At 51.7% G+C, this 20,617-nt stretch overlaps 1 protein-coding gene and 1 long non-coding RNA gene across 4 annotated transcripts in view; one reads left to right on the top strand and one right to left on the bottom strand.

The window, feature by feature from the left end:
• Window positions 1-20,617, bottom strand: part of SDK1 (sidekick cell adhesion molecule 1) — an 867,118-nt gene that overhangs the window by 116,476 nt on the left and 730,025 nt on the right. For all 3 annotated transcript variants that reach the window (XM_059154465.1, XM_059154466.1, XM_059154467.1), the window contains exons 20-22: window positions 19,982-20,080; window positions 13,867-14,058; window positions 11,148-11,269 (exon numbers count right to left, since the gene is read on the bottom strand). In XM_059154465.1, coding sequence (XP_059010448.1) covers window positions 11,148-11,269; window positions 13,867-14,058; window positions 19,982-20,080 — 413 coding nt within the window. The remainder of the gene's footprint in view (window positions 1-11,147; window positions 11,270-13,866; window positions 14,059-19,981; window positions 20,081-20,617) is intronic.
• Window positions 1,320-20,111, top strand: LOC131819414 (uncharacterized). The gene is made up of 3 exons (XR_009349179.1): window positions 1,320-1,456; window positions 7,970-8,182; window positions 20,007-20,111. It is a non-coding gene; the product is annotated as an uncharacterized LOC131819414 (long non-coding RNA).

Below are 20,617 nucleotides of genomic sequence, written 5' to 3'. Positions count from 1 at the left end.
GATGGGGCCCTGGTCTCACCAGGCTTATGTTCCCAGGAGACTCTGCAGCCAGTGGAGAAGAGCCTTTCTGTGACTAGGAGGAGCAGCTCGAGAGGTTCCGGCCCTCCTGGCTCGTCTGCCTCCTGAGCAGGTGGGATGTCAGTGAGCCGGGGGCCCAAGCTGGCCCAAGCCCTCCAGCCCAGGTGAAGCCTCCGAGCCCAGAGTGACACTGGGAATGCCCCCTGCCATGCCATGCACAGCCCTGGACATTCCAGGGAGAGCTGGATTTGACATTTTTCAAGCTGTGGGATTTGGGTTCTGTGTGAGTGAGTTCTAAGTACCGCCAGCTTGACTCTCAGCGGACACTTTGGGCGCTCCAGCAGGGCTGGCATCCGGCCCCGGGAGCCTGGGCCTCTTCCCAAGGGGCATGGCCTACCGTCACGGGGACTCTCAGCCCTCCTTGGCTCTCTGAGCTGGCACAGCTCCTGCCCTGAACTGGCTTGACTTTCCAGGTGTTTCTGGGTGTGCTCCTGCAGCCTCCCCAAGAACACAGTCTTTCTTCCTCAAACGCTTGCCTTGACCTTATTATTTTTATCATGAGGTTCCATTTATTAAATGCTTGATATGTGTGTGTCCCACGCTAGAGCCTTCAATGCCCAGTTCTTCCCATCGCACGTCCCGGTGTGTGTGGTCTTCACCCTCAGCCAGCTGGTGGGAGCCCATGGGCCCTCCCATACCCAGGGGCCTCAAGGCCAGCTCTGCACCAATGTCCCTAGGGGCCTGCTTTTTGGTGCTGTGCTTTGCTGCTCAGCCTGTCCCTTTCCAGCCTTGCCTGGGGCTGAATGGACCACAGGGGTCCTCGCTGGTCCCACCCATCCTGCAAAGGTCAAGGGCAAAGCTTCCACTATGAGTACCTTATTGCAAGAAACCTCCCATCTCTTGGCCTCCAGATTTACAAATTTGCTCTTTAACACTCTGATGGATTCTTAGAGGGCAAGAAATCACTGAAAATAGTATACAGGCAAGTGGACGGTTTTGAGCAATAGTTTACAGGAGCTGAATGTGTACACCTCCTATTTTCAAACGCAAGGTCTTCATAACTTCAGTCTCTTTGGAGGCCGACAACCATTTGTTCCCCATTGGAAGGCTGGGGTGTGAGTGTCTCTCTATCTGTCAGAGCCACGGCTGCTTTTCCCCGAGGCTCCAGGTTGGTGCAGGACTGGGCCACAGGGAGTGGATGAAAGTGCAGAATGGAGGTGAACCCAGCTGAAGGGAGTGGAGGAGGAGAGCCATGGTTCTAGAATTCTCGGGCTTCACACTTGGCTTTAAAGCCCTGGCAACCTGGGCATGAAGAGAAACACCCAGGCTGTATGGGCTTCTACCTGGAAGAGGAGAAATGAGATACACTGGTCCACCTGGACACCTGCCCCGCGGCTCACTGCTGGGAGAAGTTCACTGCGAGAGGCCACGCTCACAGGTGGGCATCTAGCACCCAGGAAAGAAAACAAAGCCCGGCCATCTGTTCATCAGCTCTTGATCCAGTCCCTCGGCGGGAAGTGCCCCGGGAAGTAGAGAACATTGATCGGCACCTCCACTTTTTCCAGGAACGCTGTGGACGGGGGGCCACCCTGGGTATCTGGGGTGCCCCGACCTCCATCCCCACTGCTCTATAGTTACGGAGACTGCAGTCGGCAGACTGGCGCTTTATTTTATTAGCCCATGACGCTCTCTGAAACAAGTCCTTTTAAGAAAATGGTGCCATTATGCACAAACAAGCAGTAAGCGGGCTTTTCTTCCCCTTCCCATTTTTGGAATGGAAACAGTTTTATCTGTACCACTAGTACCTTCATTACAGGAAACCTGCTCGAAGCAGCCTTTGGAGGAGACCCGATGTTATTGCGGCTGTTAGAGCACCGTGAACGGCTGCAGACGGCAGGGGTTTATGGAGGGACCGAGGAGGCAAACAGGAGCGGCAAATGAAAACATAAAACATTTGCATTTTCCCGTCTATGTGCACCATAAAAATGCAGGGGGACAGGTTTTGCTCACCTACAGTCAGAGGTTACTAATTAAACAAAGCATTACCGAGCCAGAAATGCCTATAAAAGCTGCTTTCTAGAACTTTAACCTACATCTGAGTGTCGGATTACTATAGGGCCTGGCAACGCGCTCCTCCAAGGATTAGGATCTTTTCTTCCATAATTCACTGGAGAGAACGCCAAGTGTGATACAACCTTCCTTGTGTGCTTTCAAAGCAGTCAGAATTTAAAGGAAACTTTTCTGCAAAGATGATGTGATTGAGAAGTGGATCAAAGGGAAGAAAATACCAGTATCCTGTCACGAAGTGTTTGGGGAGCCAAATCTTAACACCTACAAGGCCGCTCGGACATGATGTTCACAGCACCTGGAGATCGGGCGCAGACATCGTCTTCTTCCTGGGCCTCCACCAACCCCCAAACCAGGGCGGTGCCTTCTTCCCGCATTTTGCACAACCCCAGGCTCACTCTGAAATCACCCCCTGCTTTCAGTGTGACGAGTCATCAGATGGCCGCCTCCTCACCAGCCCTGCTGCTCTGGCCTCTTATTCCTCTCTGAACTCTGGCTCGTGGCCAGGTGCAGGGCAAGAGAATGCTGGAGTCTTATGGCATAGAAAGCCTGGGTTCAGCTCGCATCCATACAAAGAGAATTAGGTGAGGAATATTCCAGAGGCTTTGCCTACCCCAGTGACCGTCTCCAGGGCCCTGTTGCTCTGAGTTTAGGAAAGTTGGAGCCTGACTTGACCATGGAACCCACTGAGATGTTCTCAGAGGAGTAGCTGGTAAGCTGAAGGGAGGCTTCACAGGGGGGACTCGACACGGGCAAATCTTATACACAGAGGTCGGGGACATATCTACTGCGGCCCAGAGTGGATTTCATTTGTACAGAAACTCATGCCTAGAGAAAGCAAAGGCGTGCTCATCTTGGATCAGAAATACGACAAAGTGTTCTAATTCTCTCACAACCCCTCAGAGGAGGTATGACTATCCCTGCTTCACAGCCCAAGAGCCTGAGCTGGGTGGCTTGCTTGTGGTTGTGCAGCTGGGACATGGCAGAGCTGGGGTTTAAGTTTCAATGGTTCAAGGCCATTTGCCCTCATGTCCCTGCTTCATATGGGCACCAGGTAGCCTCAGGGAACTTGTCTGTGGCCTTTCCTGGGAGGTGAGTCAGACGGTGATCCATGGATGGTGGCAAACGCCCAGGAAGGGGAAGGATGGGGTTTCCCAAAAGATCTCACAGCCAGAGTCTGGCAGTAGGAGTGGGAATAGGGGCTGCAGACCTGCTCTTCCCCTGGATGAGGGCCAGTGAGCATTGGAAGGCGACGTGCGTGGGTTGGGGTACATTCCGCCAGGACTTTGTAGAGAAGTAGCAGTGGAGTGTCTGCCAAGGTCTTTAAAGAAACGCCCTTTAAAGGCATACCCTCTGCAATACATCTTCGAGATTAGTAGGAACAGGTTGCAAAAAGAAAAGCAGGATTGGTTCAGCCAAAAGGAAATAAAAAAGGATATTCAACCTAACCTTTGCCACATCATCATGAGATTTCCCTGAGATAACTAAGTATATGACTGAAAACGGGTCCAACATGTTCAACCCAAACTGAATGGACTAGGACAACAGAAACCAGGGTCGCAGTCTGTTGAAGGAGTCAGTCCAGAAGTTTGAGGAAAAGGGCACTTTTCATGTGGCCAAGCAGCCACTGGAGAAGGCCACACCAGCTCTGTGATGGAACCAGCTGGGGCTCCCAGCACACCACGTGGTGAAATGCTCATGGCTTGTCTTCTGTCTTCTTCTTCGCCATGACCCTGTCCAAAGGAGCCTGGGAAAAGTCTATAATCCTTACCTTCTGGGCTTTGGAACAGAGCTTCTGTTTATAGATGACTGTTTACTCTCTAGGAACATTTAAACACAAATTGTCCAGATAATGAGCTTCAGAATGAAAAATTCTCTTTGGATTTTCAACGATCTACACCACTACCAGAATCTTTAGGCTTGCTGAGTGAATTTTAAAATACTTTGGAGAGAATAGCTATGAGGGACTTCCAGTTTGAGCAATATGGCAGACAAGATAAACTTTAAGCTTAGCCTCCTGCCCCAAAGCCAGAGCAGTGCTGGATAGGCATGACGGATGTCTTCTCAGATGCCTGCCGGAGTGCTGGGGAGCAAGGGATGTCTCTCAAGACCGACGTGAGTGGGAGTGAAGCTGTAGTCAAACCTACCTTGAAATCTAAGCGAGCACTGCCTGTGGGAGAAGGTGCTTATAATAATCACAGCCTCTGGGCGCAGAGAGAAACACAGTGGACTTGAAATAGGGACATAATCACAAGTGTGACTGGCTCAGAATTAAGACCTAATGATTAACTTAAGATTTTGGCGACTTCAAAGTGCATGGTACAATTTTTAGGGCAGCTGGTGGGGGAAGGTGGGGTCAGGGCCCATGCAAAGGTGTCCAAGCAGGTGCCAGCCCCCTCAGGTGGGAGGACTGCCCACTTACAGGGGGATTTGGCAAATCAATAAATAACCGAGGTGAGTGGGAGCCAATAAAGGCTAGTATGAATGTGGAAAGGGGCAGCTTGCACAAATAGATGCTATTGAAGTGTATTTGGAGGTGCTGGTATCAGCTAGTGATTGTCAGTGTATACAGACAGATACGGAAATAGACCGAGGTGGAGACATGTGTGTGGCCGAGGGTGTGTATTTCCTAGCTCCATGCACTGGAGGAGGCCTGGAGATCCAGGGGCAGTGAGCGCATCCAGTGGCCAGATCTTGGTTTCTAAATACCGCTCTCCACTGAAAGGACCCAAGGGTCCTAGGAGAAATGGGAAAACAGAGCAGCAAGAAGAAGAGGATCCTAGAGTACTCTGTTGTGCCGGAAGGCGAGGGTATGCTTAGAGTAATGGAGGCACGTGAGGAGAACACAAAAGCCAGGTGGGAGGGCCAAAGGCAGGAGGGTCAGAGCACCAACGGAAATAATGATACAGTGGATGAGAATCTGTTCAGTAAGATAGGGATCCGTGTGTCTACACTGATATCAACAAATAAATGAATAAATAAATGGGAGGAGAAAAATTGTCTCCTGCAGGAAAGTCCAAACAATAAACACAGAAGAAATGATTGAATCAGAAATGTTGCTATTTGGCGCCCTCGTTGTTCTAATTACTTCAGGCAAGAAATTTCAGTGGATGGCAAAAGTAGTGGATGTGAGTGGGAAGGGGAATGAGATTTTCAAGAGTCTCAAAGTACCTCCCCACAGAAGACTTAACAAACTGTGAAGCAGAGGAAAGCAGCTCTACCTGGCAGACGCCATTTTAATCACATGAGCAAAATTAACTCCACCAGTGACGGGATCTATCCACATCTTATTCAGCCCAACAGGATGCAGAGGGAAGAGTCCAGCATCACTTCTGTGACATTCTGACCAAAAATGGGTGGCCTGGCTCTACTCATAAAGAAATGTACAGGTCAAATTGAGGGGTCTTCCAGGAAAAGAAGGGCTTATCACCCTCAAAATCATTAATCACCCCCAAAATCAAGGACTGGCTGGGGAACTAATCCAGGCTGAAGGAGACTGGAGAGATGAACAACCCCAGCGGCAGTGTGTCACCTGGGGCTGGATCCTTTTCCCACTGAGGACACATTGGGCCAATGGACCAAACTTGCACGGGGTCTCTGAGTGAAGGGAACTTTTTGTAGTATTCTTACGACTTTTCTGTAATTTTGAAATACTCTCGAGGTGAAAGGCAAACATGAACTTCAGGGAAATCTCAAACTCCCTCTAGAACCTTTAACCACTAGTTGCAAGCCGAGTCGCAGTGAGCACAGCACCCTGGGCCACTGACCGGGGGAGTCTGTGTCACTGACGGCACTGCACCAAGGACCTTCACCACCTGGGACACTCTCACACAGGTACCGGGGGAGCATGAGCCCTGGGGAAAGGCACGGAGCCTGCCCAGACCATGTTTCCCTGTGGAACTGGAGCCTTTAAACCCACGGGAGGAGACATGGAGACGTCAGATCCCTATGCCCTGCTCAGAGACCCAGCGCCCAGAGTCCCTACAGTGGGACCAGTACAACAGGAACCGTGGCTCTTTAATTCACTGTGCCACCCGGAAGTTCTCACCCACAGGACAATGTTCCACCCCATCCCACTCGCTAAAGCTCAGCCAGGATTGGGAAACCCAGAGCGTCTTCGGAAGATGCCCTTGAGGCTCCTGGTCTGTGTCCGAGTTCTGTGTCAGCAGCCCCACCTCTTACCCTGCCTGGAGGACAATCAAATCTTTGCTTATGAAAACTAATGAGAAAATAAACTATTGATCTTAAAAGCCAAACCAACAACCAGAAAAGTCCAAGTTCACTTACAAACATGAAAACGACAATTTCAGCTCCTGACTAAAGCAAACAAAAGAGCCAGCATGACCAAGCTCTGTTTATCCCAGGAACACTGCAATGGCTAGACACTAGAGTATCAATGTACATCATCTTACCAACAGATGATGGAAGAAAAACCACGAACGACTCAACAGACACAAAATAATACTTTGACAAAAATAAACATGAATGATTTTTTAAAAATCCTAGAACAAACAAAAACCCCACAACTCCTAGCAATCAGGATTAGAAAAGAGTTGTCTTAACCTGATATAGGCTAGGTATAAATACAAAAATATACCATAAATGTTGTAAATGTCATAACTGATGATAAAGCCTTAACAGAATTTCTTGAAAGTTAGTAATGAAACAACCACTGTTCTGTTACTGTTTCTGTTCAATACACTATGGGAGTATTGAATTATATTCACCCCCCCATCAAGATTACAGAATAAATACATTAAAAGAAAAAAAAACAGAGAAACAGGATTTCAAAAGAAGAGAAAAAACGGTCATGATTAACAGACAATAGGACTTCTTTGTAGAAAACTAGGGTAGAATTAATAAAATAAGAAGAGAATTCTCAAGAGTTTTCTGGCTACGACCCCATCCCATAAGGCCGAGATGCAGCTTAGTGCCAGTCATTAAAATAAAAAAAAAAATATTTAAAAATCAATTGTGATCTTATATGCCAGCAGAATGTCAGAAAATGTAATTAAAATTATATACACATTAATTAAGCTTCATGGTGATCTTGCAAATAGTACTACTGACCCCATTTCACAGATGAGGAGATTAAGGCTCACAAAGAACTTAAGAAATATGCCCAGGATTGCAGAGCAGGGAAGGAGGGGGGCAAGGCAAAGCACGCACAGGTCTGCTTGAGGCAAAGCCCACACTCCTTCCACAAGTTTTCGAGCCATGCTGATGGTCCCTGACTTTTCCTGTATTTTTTCAGAATGAAGTAAGGGTAGGAATAGATAGCCCAGTGCTTTTGCCAAGAAGAAAACAGCTGACAAAAGTAGATTTAAGCAAATAGAAAGGGTATACGTGTCATGTTTCTGAATAGAAGACCCACCATCCTAGGACATCAACAAGAGTAGCCAGACAAATCCTAAGCATGGCAAGGGCAGGGGGTGCGCGTGTGTGGTGGTAAGGGTCAGGAAGACCTTACCAGATACGAAAAACACATTTTAAAGCCTCTATAATTCAAAAATGTGGCATTTGTGCATGAGTAACCAGACTAATAGAACAGAATAGAGAGTTCAGAAATAAACCCAAGTACCTATGGGAATCTAACATTATAAATCAGGAAGAGGGGGAAAAATGGGACTTTTTATTAAATGGCCTTGGGATAATCACATAACTATTTGCAAAATCACAAAAATGGATTCATACCTCAGTCCACATATGAGGTCGAATTCCAAATGGTTGGGGAGCTAAATGGCAAAAAAGACAGTGGTGGTAGAAGTCAGGTGAATTCCTTCCTAACTGGAGGGTGAGGAAACCTTTCTGCCACTGACAACCTAAAAGCATGCAAGAAATGATAAATCTGACTTCTATTTTTTTTTTTTTTTTGGCATGGCAGAAATTCAAAGATATTGCTGATGGGAATGCAACATGTTTCCACCTGTGGCAGAGGGATCTGTTAAAGTCTAGAGAATTTACATATTCATTGTTGGATCTAGTGATCCCACTCCTAGGAATCCATCCAAAAGATTCAAGATTCAAGGCCGAAGACAACTTTTCAGGCAGAATAATAACCCGACCTGGGAACTCCACACCCTAATTCCTAGGACCTGTGAGTACTCGTTACCTGACTTTGTAGATATGATTACTGTTAAGTGCTTTGAAATAGGGAGATTATTCTGGATTATCTGGGTGGGTCTGGCCTGTTCCGAGTCTCTGCCAGTGGCTCAGATAGGCAGGAGGGTAGTCACAGATAGGAGGAGGAGGAGTCGAAGCCCGAGAAGGACTGGACCCATCACTGGTGGCCCAGGGGGTGCAGGAAGCATGGTCACGGGTGGCTGTGGATGCTGGGGATGGCGATGGGCAGCTGGGTTCTAGAACCAAAAGGGGTGATTCTGACAACACATGAATGAACAAGGCCAGCGACACCCTGAATTTAGCCCAGGAAACCTGTGTTGGCCTTGTGACCTATAGAAGTGTGAGTTAGTGCACGAGTGCTGTTTGAGCCACATAGGGTTTGGTCCTTCAACACAGCAGGAAGACAAGGGGTGTGCACTGCAGGGGGAGCCCTGGCACGTGGGCATGGGGAGGACTGCGTCTGCAGGAAGGGACAAGGAAGATCTGCCTGCAGGATGTGCAGGGGTCCTCAGGACCCGCCTTCAGGCCAATGGAGTGAGAAGCAAGGAACACAAGTGTGTGTATTTGTTTATGTTGCCCATAACAAGGAAGGGTAAACCAAAATCTAACATGGGACTTTTGGGGGACAGAGGCCACAGGATAGAGGGGGAAAGAGGAACATGAAGGTCTCTTAATAGACTTTTTCCATGGTTTTGACTCTGAGCTCATGCGAATGAGTTACATGTTGGAAAATAATGTAAATTTCAAATATTTTAACAACTTTTTAAAGTAAAATGATTTTTCAAGAAAGTAGTCATTAAAAAATGAAAGCAAAAGAACAAAACGAAACCCAACCCTGAAATGAACGGACCTAGTTTTATATGAAGCTGCTGATGTAACCACACAGAGAAAATAACTTAGAGCTCCGTATTTTGTCTGTACATCCATAGCGCGACACAGCCCAAGGACAAATACACCGCATTCGGCGGTCTTATTGTGAGGCGCAGTGTTGAAATTATCACTGTGAAACTCTTTGTACGAGAGTAGGAGAGAGAACATAAGTAATGATGTCAATATTTCTAAAAACACCATTTTAGAAAAAAGGTATTTCAACCATGAATTCAAAGTTAGAGTAATCTTAAGTTTGACTGGAAATACCAGCATGAACTCATGATGCTTTTTTTCTCTGTCCCCTGGAAAGGACTCTGAGATCATACCCTGAGCCTAAGGCAGATGATTTATCGACTGAGCCCCCCAGGCACGTCTGATACAAAGGAATATTTAATTAATCATATCAGGTGTGATAAGGGCATTATAATTTTGAAAGTATCTGTATTTTAATGTGAAGTTTTTATTGAAGGAAATACAGACATACAGTCAAGTACACTGACCACAGGGTGTGCACTCAGATGTCCCCCACATCCTGACTGAGAAGCGACACTCCCAGCGTGCCGGGGCCTTCAGTCACCCTCTCCAAGATGGGACCCCAACACCAAACATTACTTTTTCTTGTTTTGGAACTTTATATAAATGGAATCAAACAGTGTCTCCTCGAAAACCTGAGTCTGGCTTTGCTTGCTCAACACCATGTCTGTGAAATTTTGTCCGCAGTGTTAGGCGCACATATAGACAGAGACGCAGCCTGAAAATTTCATGGTGGAATGATGTGCTGTCTGAGATGTGCTTTAAAACACTGAAGCCAAATCAAACCATTAGGCTGTACACCTTAAACTCAGTGACAGATATATGTCGACTATTTCTCAGTGAAGCTGAGGGGGATAATGTATAAATGTGTATATAGAAATAAAATTACGTCCATGTGTATCTACATATGTATAAAGAAGTTAAACTACCTAACCAGGTGAGTTAGAATTGGTCTTCATGAGATAAAGTGATTTTTCTCCTGTATTTTCCTCTCTGTGTTTTCAAGTTCACTGTTCTCATTTTGGTTTTCATTCACCGGGGACCTCTGTCCTCAGCTCGGTGTGAGGTAGGGACGTGCTGTTGATTATTTCCTAAGGAAACGGGTTGTTCAGGCCCTTCTGTGGATGTGCCCCGACCAGCTGATTCTCACTTTCAGATTCCTGCATCTGTTTTCAGAAATTGTTGCTTAATGGCAGTTTTGTGGAAGCATGTGGACTTCATTCCCTGAGTTACGGCCAGTTTCCGAGAATGAGTTGTCTTACAACAGAATACAAGCACAGCGACAAAAGTCCCTGAGATTTTACTGGAGGAGAGAACTGCTGTGACACTTTCTCTTTCCACAGTTTGTCTCCTCAGCTTTTTATCTCCTGCTCTTGTGGGAACTGGAACTGTGGCTCATGTGGTGCCCCCAGTCCTGGGGAACCCCGCGTCCAGGACCCTGTGGGATTTGTGCCTGGGGCTCCCTGAGCCCAGTGCCTCCCACCCTTGCCCACCCTGGCACCAGTCCTCAAGCCTCTGCTGGTCCTTGACTGTGATGTGTGTTCCTTTCTCCCAAGAAGGAAATTCCTCCTTTCCGTGTACTGCCTGGAATAGTGCTTGGGAACAAACCTGCTCTCTACACGTTGCGGACACGTTCCCTCACGCGATAAAGTTGTACCAAAAAAAAAAAAAAAATCTTATTTGTACATTTGGCAGCTTATTGTTACATGGAATTCAAAAGAAATAAATCAGCTATGCTATCCAATTTGGGGACCTAGTTGGAACCGAAGCTCAAATGTAAAGTCCTCTTATCACTCCATCTACGGTCCATGCAGACGTCAGCCTAACAACCTGTCCCTCTTACCTTTCTACATCCTGCCCCCAGCAGCCCATCGTCTCCAGTCTCTGACTCTCGTCCTCCAAGCCCCCGTCCTGCGAGGCACTGTGCCGCCGACTAGCCATTCTGTAGACGCATTAGACTCCATGGCCCTGACTCCCACGCGCAGGGCCATGAATGACCGTCTGGAAATCCTGCAGTCCCTCCCTCGAGAGCATACCTGACCCTCGACGATCCACCTGGAGATGGAGGTCTTCCCATCGTAGCCTGGTCGGAACTGAAGCGTGGCTGAGCGGGGGCTGATGTTGGAAATGACCAGATTAGACGGGGCGCCAGGGAGCTCTAGAGACAAAGGAGAGAAAAGACATGGAGATGCAAGTTCTCCCAGCTCGGGAAACGCACCACACACGTCAGCCAGTAAATGGTTTCAAAATGCCTGGATTTGTTTTCAAAACCACGTGAGAAACACTGCTTCCCCGGGGACGTGACCACCACACGATCCTTGTGCTCTGCGTGCCACATACTAGGCCCCACGCCTCGGAGGTAGGACGAGGACACATATTCATGTGGTCTCTGGATTAGCCGCCCTGAAGGTCAGGACTTACTCATCTCCGTGCGGGCAGGTAATTAACAGATACTCATTGAAGGAAGAAAGGATGAAAGGATGTGATGCTTCCAGGCTCTGAAAAGAACACAAGCAAACGTCCACCCTCCCCTTGGTGAGGACTGTGATGCCGGGCACGCACAGTGGGGCGGGCGGGAGACAGCAGGTGCCGCGTGGGGCTGCTGCGTGTGCGGGTCCTGAGCCCGAGGCCCCGGGTGTGGTTTCCAAGACAACCGCGTTCAGGTTTAAGTGCAGAGCTCTCCCCACTCTGCCTGAGCTCAGTTGCTCTGGCAACTAAGTGGGTGAGAGGGGGGTTCTGATGGGGCTCCCATCCTGGGAGGTTACCTGGGGCTGCAACCAACTCACTGAATAGAGACCTTCAGCCAGGCTGCCCCCCAACCCCAAAGAGCCTGCCCTACTCACAAGCGAGATGCCGCCAGTCTGATATGCGGGCTCCTGTCTTACCAGGCAACACAAGCTATTCCGGGGAAAGACTCGGGGATGGAAAGAAGGAGCGAGGGACACTGTGCAGGGGGCAGGGGCGGCATGCTGCGTGCACAGCGTCTGAGGGGCGCCTCCTGGTCCAGTCCCTGGTCCTGAGGGGCTGGAAACCCAGACTCGCACGGGGACGATCGAACCGTTTCAGTGATCTGTTGGGCACTGGCGCAAGGGGCCTTTTTGCATCTCGTATAATGAATCTGAAGCGGAAAATGTTGACATCGAAGGACAAATGACACTTGTCTTTGTATGTCTCTGCTCGCTGGGTTCTCTCCATGGTGCTCTAGACACGAACGGATGTGCACTTCCAGCACAGATGGTGGAACACAGTCCTCCAGAGAGATGGACGTCCTGGGGGACGCCTTCCCAGCAACGGGCGACCTGACCTCTCGGGGAAGTGGCAGCCTCTCCAGTGCTTCTATCCCCCGAGCTCATGAGGGTGTACTTGGCACAGAGGGGCTCACAGCAGAGGCAAATCCTCTGGTCTGCACCCCCCCCCCGCCCCCACACTGAGCTGCTTTAGAAGCCCCTGGGGTCCTGCTGTGGGGGAGGGCGCAACTGCTGCTCCCCAGCAGGCAGGGCAGGTGGCTAAGGGCCTCTAGAAAATGTCCTCTGAGCTTGCCCTGTGCAGGGGGGAGGAAGTATGGCACCTCCTCCTCAGCGCCCCCCAACAACTCAGAGGGCTGTCGGGCTCTCTCCAGACAGTCCCTGGGAGGGTTTCCTGCTTTACTGTATGTGTTTTACATGCTTTGCATCCTGTGCAAGAGAACAGTGGGCTCTGAACACAGGTCTGGAGGCGCAGGCCACTCTAGGAGGGAGTGCTGATTTCGGAGGGAGCTTCAGGGCCTCGTGTTCGAAGACTGACCCGCATGAGGCAAACTGACATCTTTTTTTTTTTTTTTTTTTTTTTAAATATTTTATTTATTTATTTGACAGAGAGATCACAAGTCGGCAGAGAGTCAGGCAGAGAGAGAGAGAGAGAGAGAAGCAGGCTCCCGCTGAGCAAAGAGCCCGATGCGGGGCTCGATCCCAGGACACTGAGATCATGACCTGAGCCGAAGGCAGCGGCTTAATCCACTGAGCCACCCAGGCGCCCCCAAACTGACATCTTTTAAAGAGCAAGAGGCCCACAGCAATAATTGCAGAACTGAACCGAGAGCCCCACAAGGCTTCCTCACATTCCCTTGTATTTGTGAATTCCCAGAAAAAACACTTTCATTTCGAACACAAACTTAAAATCTGAGAGAAAGGAGTTGAGTGCAGAGCTCTGAGGCTGAAATGAGTGTGCTGCACATTGAGGAAGGTAATCTGAATTTCCAAAAGGACAGGACAGCAGGGATCACTGGTGCCCACACCGCAGAGTGACCAACAGGCCCGTGGGGACTGTTGCCTGCATCTGGAAGACCTTCCCTTCTCTCCCAGCTCTTCCTACTCCCTTCTCTTACTGCAAACCAAATCGCCATGGTTTTGCTGAGTGAACAAAGCTTTATGCTGCCTATTCTTTGTTTTAATATCCATGCCTCCTCCTGCTCACTCGGGAGGAAGCCTGCATCTCCCTGTCCGTGGACCCTGACCGATGGTCTCCCTGGAGGACAGGATCCCGGGGCCAGCTCGCTCCCTGGGGCACGCCCCCTCCAATCTGCACCCCAACTGCAGATGCTGGAGGACAAGGCCCACGTTGGGTCACGATCCACTCGCCACCCCACTGCCCCCTCAGGAAGCAGACATCCCTCTTCCGAAGGACCCCAGGCCCGTGCACAGGGTTACCACCCACCCAGAACACCAGCAATCTCAGAGCACCATGCCCTTAAAGACGTGGCCGCAGGGTTTTACTGACCTGGGGGCACTCCAGAAGAAATGGTGGATGAGGTGGCCAGGCCAGTCCCTGCGGCGGTGACAGCGGCCACATCGATGGTATAGGTGGTGAGTGACGACAGTCCTTTGATTTTGTACTCATGCGTCGTGTTACTGAGGGAGTGGGTGAGCCGGGAGCCGTTCCTACCGTACACCTCCCAGGAAACCTGGTAGCCTGGGGAGCGAGAACACAGGGTTAGCTGGGCTGTCCAGGCGCTGCTGTTGTCACTGAGGATCTGAACCGGCAGGAGAGCCCGGCAGGTGTGCTGAAGCCAGGAGGGAACCTGCTGCCCCGCCCACACGAGACTGCCAGCCAGGCCCTTCCTCCATCCACGGGGTCCCCATCCCCCTGCCACCAGCGGACAGCGGGAGCCCGGCCCCCAGTGCCCGAGCTGGCTTGAGGGAAGATGAGTGATGGCTGCCAGCCTGCGGTGGCTGATTTTATCTCGTGTCAAAGTGTGAGCGCGTTTCATCAATATTTCCATTTTTATACACTGATATTTTCATTACACACCACTCTAAATCAGGAACCTGCTCCTGGCTTGCCACTAATTCGTGGAAACACGGCCACTTTTTCCTCCTGAAATAATCGATGGACGCTCTCTGCCACGCAAAATGCTTTCCCTAAAAAGTCTCTCTCTGCCGGAGTGCCTGAGCTCTGCTGTGTCCCCACTCTCTGAACCTCCTGTTCCCCTGGTAAAATCTGATTCTCCCCTGGTCTCTGTTCAGTTCAGTGGGGCCTTGTGACCACAGTTTATCCAGCCCCAGATTCCACCGTGACTTCAGGCTCAGAGAACGCCCCAGCGATATCCTGAAGCAGCCCCCACGGAGGGGAGTTTATGTGGTTGGAGGCCTGGCAGAGCATCTCCTCAAGTGGGAGACACTGATGGAAGGCGCTTGTGGGTGCAGAGGCAAGGGGGTGCTGCTGAAAACGCTTGCTCCTCCTTCTTTCCAGTCAATAAACTCAGGGCGAAGCACCAAGAGGCATCTTAAAGCTCATTCTGATGAAAGCAATAAATATAGTTAGAAACTTGTGCTTGCAGGTAAACAAGAATTTAGAGAGCATCTTGGGACTTTAATATTTTGAAAAACAAAACAAAACAAAAAACACCCCCCCCCCAATAAAAAACCCAAATGTTAGAAGCCGCTGCCTGTCTGCAGTCCCACAGCCTGGAGACTCGTGTGTGGACACCAGGCGCGCGGGCTGGGTGGTGCTGACAGGACATCCGGGACAGCAGCAGAGGGGCACCGGCCATGGCCCCTGCCCTGCATGTGCATCTCCCATTACCTTCTGGTCCCAACACAGGCCCCTGTGCTCCGCGCAGCCTACCTGGGCCATGGGCTCCGCCAGACCGCCCACGGCCCTGCTCCCTCCAGACCTCAGACTCTCCCTCTTCACACTCCCTGCGCCCCATGTCCAGCCTCTGCCCTCCTCAGTGCACCAGACCAATCAGTTCTTTTCATTTTGTTAATTTGGGATTTTGGATCTAATGGTACAATCACCAATCAAGCCTTCTGGGCAATGAGTATCAGGACCTTCAAGCGCCCAGTGTTCCCAATGTTCCTGGCGTTCCAAGCACGTCCCCTACATTAATTAGTTCATTCGGTCCTCACAGCAAGACCTCCATGTCATCATCTCCATTTGCAACAGAGAACACGAAGGTGCAGAAGGGTTCACGAGCTTACTGGAGACTGGCAGGGGTTTCTAGGGTTGGCCCGAGCTCCTGGCTTCCCCACAGAGCCTCCGTCCGTGCACGGGCTTCCCTCTGAAGCGCGGATGTGCGTGAGTGTGACTGGCCACCCCCCTGATCTTGGTGGGTCACTCCCGATACATCACTGAACGATCTGATCCTCGGAATCTTTCCTGAACATCCAGGAAGAGAGGGCTTTATGTTCCAAGCTTGTCTGCCAGGTAGTTAACTTGTTTAGAAGCTGTTCTTGATCAACATTTATGAAAACACAGCATGCGGCTCGTCATGGCAACCTGGACTTCAAGCCTGGAGCTTCCAGCATCCTTGGGAGGGCAGCGCTGCTGGGGTCTGTGATGTCAGGCTTGGGGGTAGGGTGGCATCATGGATGCAGATGAGACCAAACGACACAAGAAAAGCCCCCCCCCCCCCATGCTGGCAAGAGAGCATGGCCCGGACAGCTTGCTGCACACAATGGACAGAGCGGGATGCACGGGGGTGGAGGGGTGCTCGGGTTCCCACACCGCTCCTCAGCAGAGGGGTGGTACATGGCAGCTCGGGAATGGCCAGAGAAGGTGGAGGGGCTGCCCTAGCCGGCGCCCGGTGCCTTTGGCGGGTGGGTGTCCTACCTGCTCTGAATGCTGCCTAACCGAGACTAACGACTGCAGGAGCTTCAGAAATAATTTTCTGTTGATCTGAAGTAAATTCTCTACAGGAGAGCAGTACATCCAATCACAAGCTGTCTGTCTGCATCCTGGCCCTCATAAATCAGAGTTTACGCAGGGAGAGTGGAAGATGCTGGAATTCACAATAAGTGCGATGGGCAATTTGCTCGGCCCTCCAGCCACCCCTGCTTGGGGCTGCCCTCTCTTTTGGGCCTGAGGCTGTGCATTGTGGCTGATAAGGAAAGGTTTCTCTCAGTGTCTGGACCAACCAGGGGTCCCATGTGGAGGATCACGCCCGGCCCCTGTCGTCCGCCCCGCAGTGGCTCCAACAGCAGCTGCATCAACAGGGAGGCTCTGGCAGCCCAGTGCATGGTGTTCCGAGGCTGGCTTTGCCCACAGACCGGGCTTTTCTTCCACTCATGGGGGAGATACTCGGTCTGGAGGCTGGGATAGACTGTGGTGCTGCTGGCATGCCCTGTCCAGAGCTCCGTCCGTGGGGAGTGCAGACCTGTGTGCGGGGCAGAGCGCAGGCCCGGCCAAGGGCAGGGGTCACCGGGCAGGTGGCTGGATGGACAAGCAGTGAGGGGCAGGAAGAACGCCATTGGGTTCAGCTCCCATAGGCTTCTTCCTCTGCAGTTTTCCCCAGAGCTCCTGGGAACAGAACTCCTGGGCACAGTTCATAAGGGAAAGGAGACAGCACAAGCCAGACAGAGTAAGACAGGGCACGTGTGGCCACTAGGAGGGTGGAGGACCCCAGTGGGCGGCCATCGGAAGGCCGAGCTCCACGTAGACTATAGGCTCTGCTTGTAACGACACGGATTTGTTTAAATAAAATACGAAATGAGTTCATTAAGCCCTATTAGCTGGCGAGAACAGAGGATCATAAATTGCTATATTGGCAACCAGCGCTCGGCCGGGAAGTGCTGGCCCTGCTCGGGGGTGGCATGTGCCCGTGGCTTCCCTGAAGCTTTACACCAGGACTGAGGTGTGCGCTGTGTTCACAAAGGCCCACACGCGTGTGGAAGGAAGTCAGTGTGGACGTGCCGACGTCCACCCGGGAGCCCTCACCAGGTGGCTGCGGCTCAGCTGTGATGAAGCCCAAGGGGATGCTCCGGCTCTGAGACGGATGGTGAATGTGAGCCTCATTCCAGCCACAGGACCCCCAGTCCCTGAGGGGTCTGCTGGAGACTCTCTGCTTCCAAGGGCAGCCTCCCTCTGCGCGCTTCTGGTGTTTTGCTCTTTTGTTTTCCCTAGCACTGCCCGGCCTGCTTTGTTCTCCCTCCGGATGGCTTAAAGCAAAGTCAGACTACAAGGGCTCCCTTCTCTGCCCATGCCCCACTGCATCCGGCTTCTGGGCTGTGGCGGGGGCCTCTGTGACGGGCACATGCACACTGGCCATCCTGGGCTGGAGGCAGAACGCACGTCCTGGCTCCTGTGGTCCAGTTCCTGTAGTTGCTTCTCCCCTGCCCCGGAGTTCTGTTGTTGCTGGCTGTAGGTATGTCACAGCATCAGCTCTGGGGCCAGACCAGACCCATACACGTACTCTGCTGAAAAGCTGGGGGACGGGCAGCTTCAGAGCAGAGGTGCCCTCTGGGGTCTGTGGGGGGGCTCTGGATGAGCACAGGTGACTTATGTCATGTTCTGTGGATAAGAAGCAGGAGGGGTTGGCACCAAGAGGTTTCCTGACTAATGGGAGAGAAAAGAGGCATTTAGGAGAGGAACACAGTCCCCAGGCTCTGCCCTCGGGTACCCAGAAACCGCCCAGAACCCTAGAAACAGTGCAGGGACACCGTGATGCTGGGCACCTCCCGCATCACTGGGGGTGGGGGGGAGACATTCCCCCAGGGAATGTCCCAAGGGGATGACAGAGAGCTTGAGCTTGAGCTGTTCTCAAGGTTAGCGTCAGGGTATGCTCTGTACCCATCTGGGCACACATCCTGTCTTTGAGAAGCTGAGTTTCTGGTGGTTTCTGTGATACAGAAGCAGACACAGCATGAAGACCCATGTGGGAAATGAAGGAAATTAAGGTGGTGGGGTCCACTCTGACCCCACGTTCAAGAAGGTGGGCAGAGCCTGACCCCAACATCAGGAAGACGCATCCTAGCTGCTTGAAGAAGGAAATACAGATGTTTTTCTCTTTCAGTTCATTTCAAACAGCTGTTAAGTTGTTAGCATATGAATCAGTTGTTTGCACCAAGTGACCTCAGAAACAGCTGTCCGGGGCTTCTTTTGGCCCTAGGTGCTTTGGGAGACTTGGTGAGAGGCTGTGACCCCAGGAAGTTGGGAGACTTTCTCTGGTCTGGGGTTAAGAGCACGTTTCGAATCCCACCACCAGTGTACTAGCATCCCTGTGCTGGCCCGGTCCTCTGCTGGCCCTGCAACATGGGGACAGCACAACCCACGGTCTCAGATGCGGTTTGTAGGAGGGGCTTTGTGTGACTGTTTGAACAGGATCCTGTGAGGCTAAGGTGTTGGCATGTGGGAGTGCCCATGGCTGCCACTGTTGCTGTCCTGACACAGTGTGGCGGTGGGGAGTGGGGTGGTGTGGGGGGGCCCTAAGCTCTGAGGCTGGGCCCGGGGTACACACGTCACTGCTGGTCTCTTCAGTGCACCTGCTAGTGTGTGTGGGCTTCCACAGACTTCCGTGGGTGGCTGGGTGAGGGACAAGGAACGTAGCCCAGGGTCCTAGCAGACTCACAAGGGATGAATGAGCCTCACTCAGGAGCTAGGTCCCCTTGAAGCCTCAGGGTCCAGGCTTAGAGAGTGGAGGTAAAAGCCCTGGACGTGACAGGTGGTGCTGTGGGCAGAGTCCCAGAGGGATTCAGACCTCGTGGGACACAGACCTCTTGTCCCAGACCCAGTGGCGGAGCTGTGGGAACATGAGCTGCTGGCTTGACATTTCAAGAAACACGAAATGGACAGGGGTGCTGGTGGCTGTGACCCTGGTGTCTTGTCCCTGTAGTCCCATGAAGAAATGGACGCTCTGGGAGGTAAGGCGAGGCTTCCACCTTCCTGAGGCTGAAGCCACCTAGAATTTTTTTTTTTTTTTCAAGCCAAGATTTAAATTCACGTTAAAGCTCTTCTGTTTGAAAAAGTCATCAGAGCCCCACAAGACACAGCCTGCAGCCCAAGAGGAATTTTCCCGGACACCCGGCAAGTTGGCTGTCCTCACCTCGGGTCCCAGGGCGCTGGGCAGAGGACAAGGGGCGCCAGAGCCAGGACACCTGGCTCTGCTATGGGGCCCTGGTTCAGGTGGGGAGGGACTGGCCACTGCCTGATCAGCAGTGTCTCAGCAAAGCGTCCTGCACACTGTTGGCGTCCGAGGCACGTGTGCCTCAGGCAGGCTGGAGGCGGACCCTCCAGGCCTCGGCCTCCTCTGTCAGTGGGTCATGATATGGGCATGAACTTTACCGTATCGCTAAGAGAACTGTGGGGGGTGGTGTGTGTAGGGGGGATGTGCCAGGAAATGCCAAACTCGAAAGGTTTGTTAAGATAAGACTCGGCAGCCGTAGGCTGTCCAGGGCCATGCCCCACTGCAGGTAGGCTCCCGGAAGCATGCTGCCTGGTGTGCTGACTGAGCCCTGAGCCGACAGTCAGGTGGACGGGGTCACTTTTCGGAGAGGCCACTGGTACCTGTGCCCCAGCCAGCTGGGCTGTGTACAGCCAGCTGGGCTGTGTACAGCGATGCCCGTCTCCCTTGTTGGGACAAGCTTCTTTTTCCTTCTTCTGAGATGGGGATACTAACCTGTGATGACGCCGTTTCTCTCCAGGGGCTCCTGCCAGCTGACCTTGAGGGATGTGTCCAGGATCTCCGTGAAACTCAGATGTCCCACAGCTCCTGGTTCTAGCAATCAAAAATAAAGTCACCTGTTAACACCAGAGCCCCCTTCTCATTGGGTCAAATGTGTGTGGAAAGTTCTAACCAGGGAAGGGAAGTGGGAGCCCACGCTGGGGCCCACAGGCCGGACTTGAAGGAAACGCCAGTAAGAACCAAGAAGAGGGGAGGGAATTCAAGGTGTAGAAGGCATCCCGGACACATAAATTGTTTCATCGGCCGCATCCCAGCCATGCTGAGAACCAGACAGGCAGCAGGAGGTTCGTACACACCCCATTCTACTTCTCCTTGATCTAGTCTAATGAGAACAAGCAGGCTGGCTGGGCTCTGAGAAGCGGCAGCTGGCACCCAGTATCCCTGGACATGCCTTGCAGCGAGCATCTGGCTGGCATGGGGTCTCTGCTCTGTGCAGCCAGGGCCGCCCACTGCTGGAAGCAGGGTGATGCCCCCATATCCAATCCAGAGCTCCAGGCTCCCTGCCCCCACCCCCTTCCCCTGAGGGGCCCCACAGGGCCGGGCACTGTGCAAAAGTTCCAGCAACATGCG

Source organism: Mustela lutreola, chromosome 17, assembly GCF_030435805.1.
Source record: "Mustela lutreola isolate mMusLut2 chromosome 17, mMusLut2.pri, whole genome shotgun sequence".
In the NCBI taxonomy this organism is placed as follows: domain Eukaryota; kingdom Metazoa; phylum Chordata; class Mammalia; order Carnivora; family Mustelidae; genus Mustela; species Mustela lutreola.
Note: the sequence above shows the minus strand (reverse complement) of the source record. Positions and strands in the feature narration are given on the sequence as shown.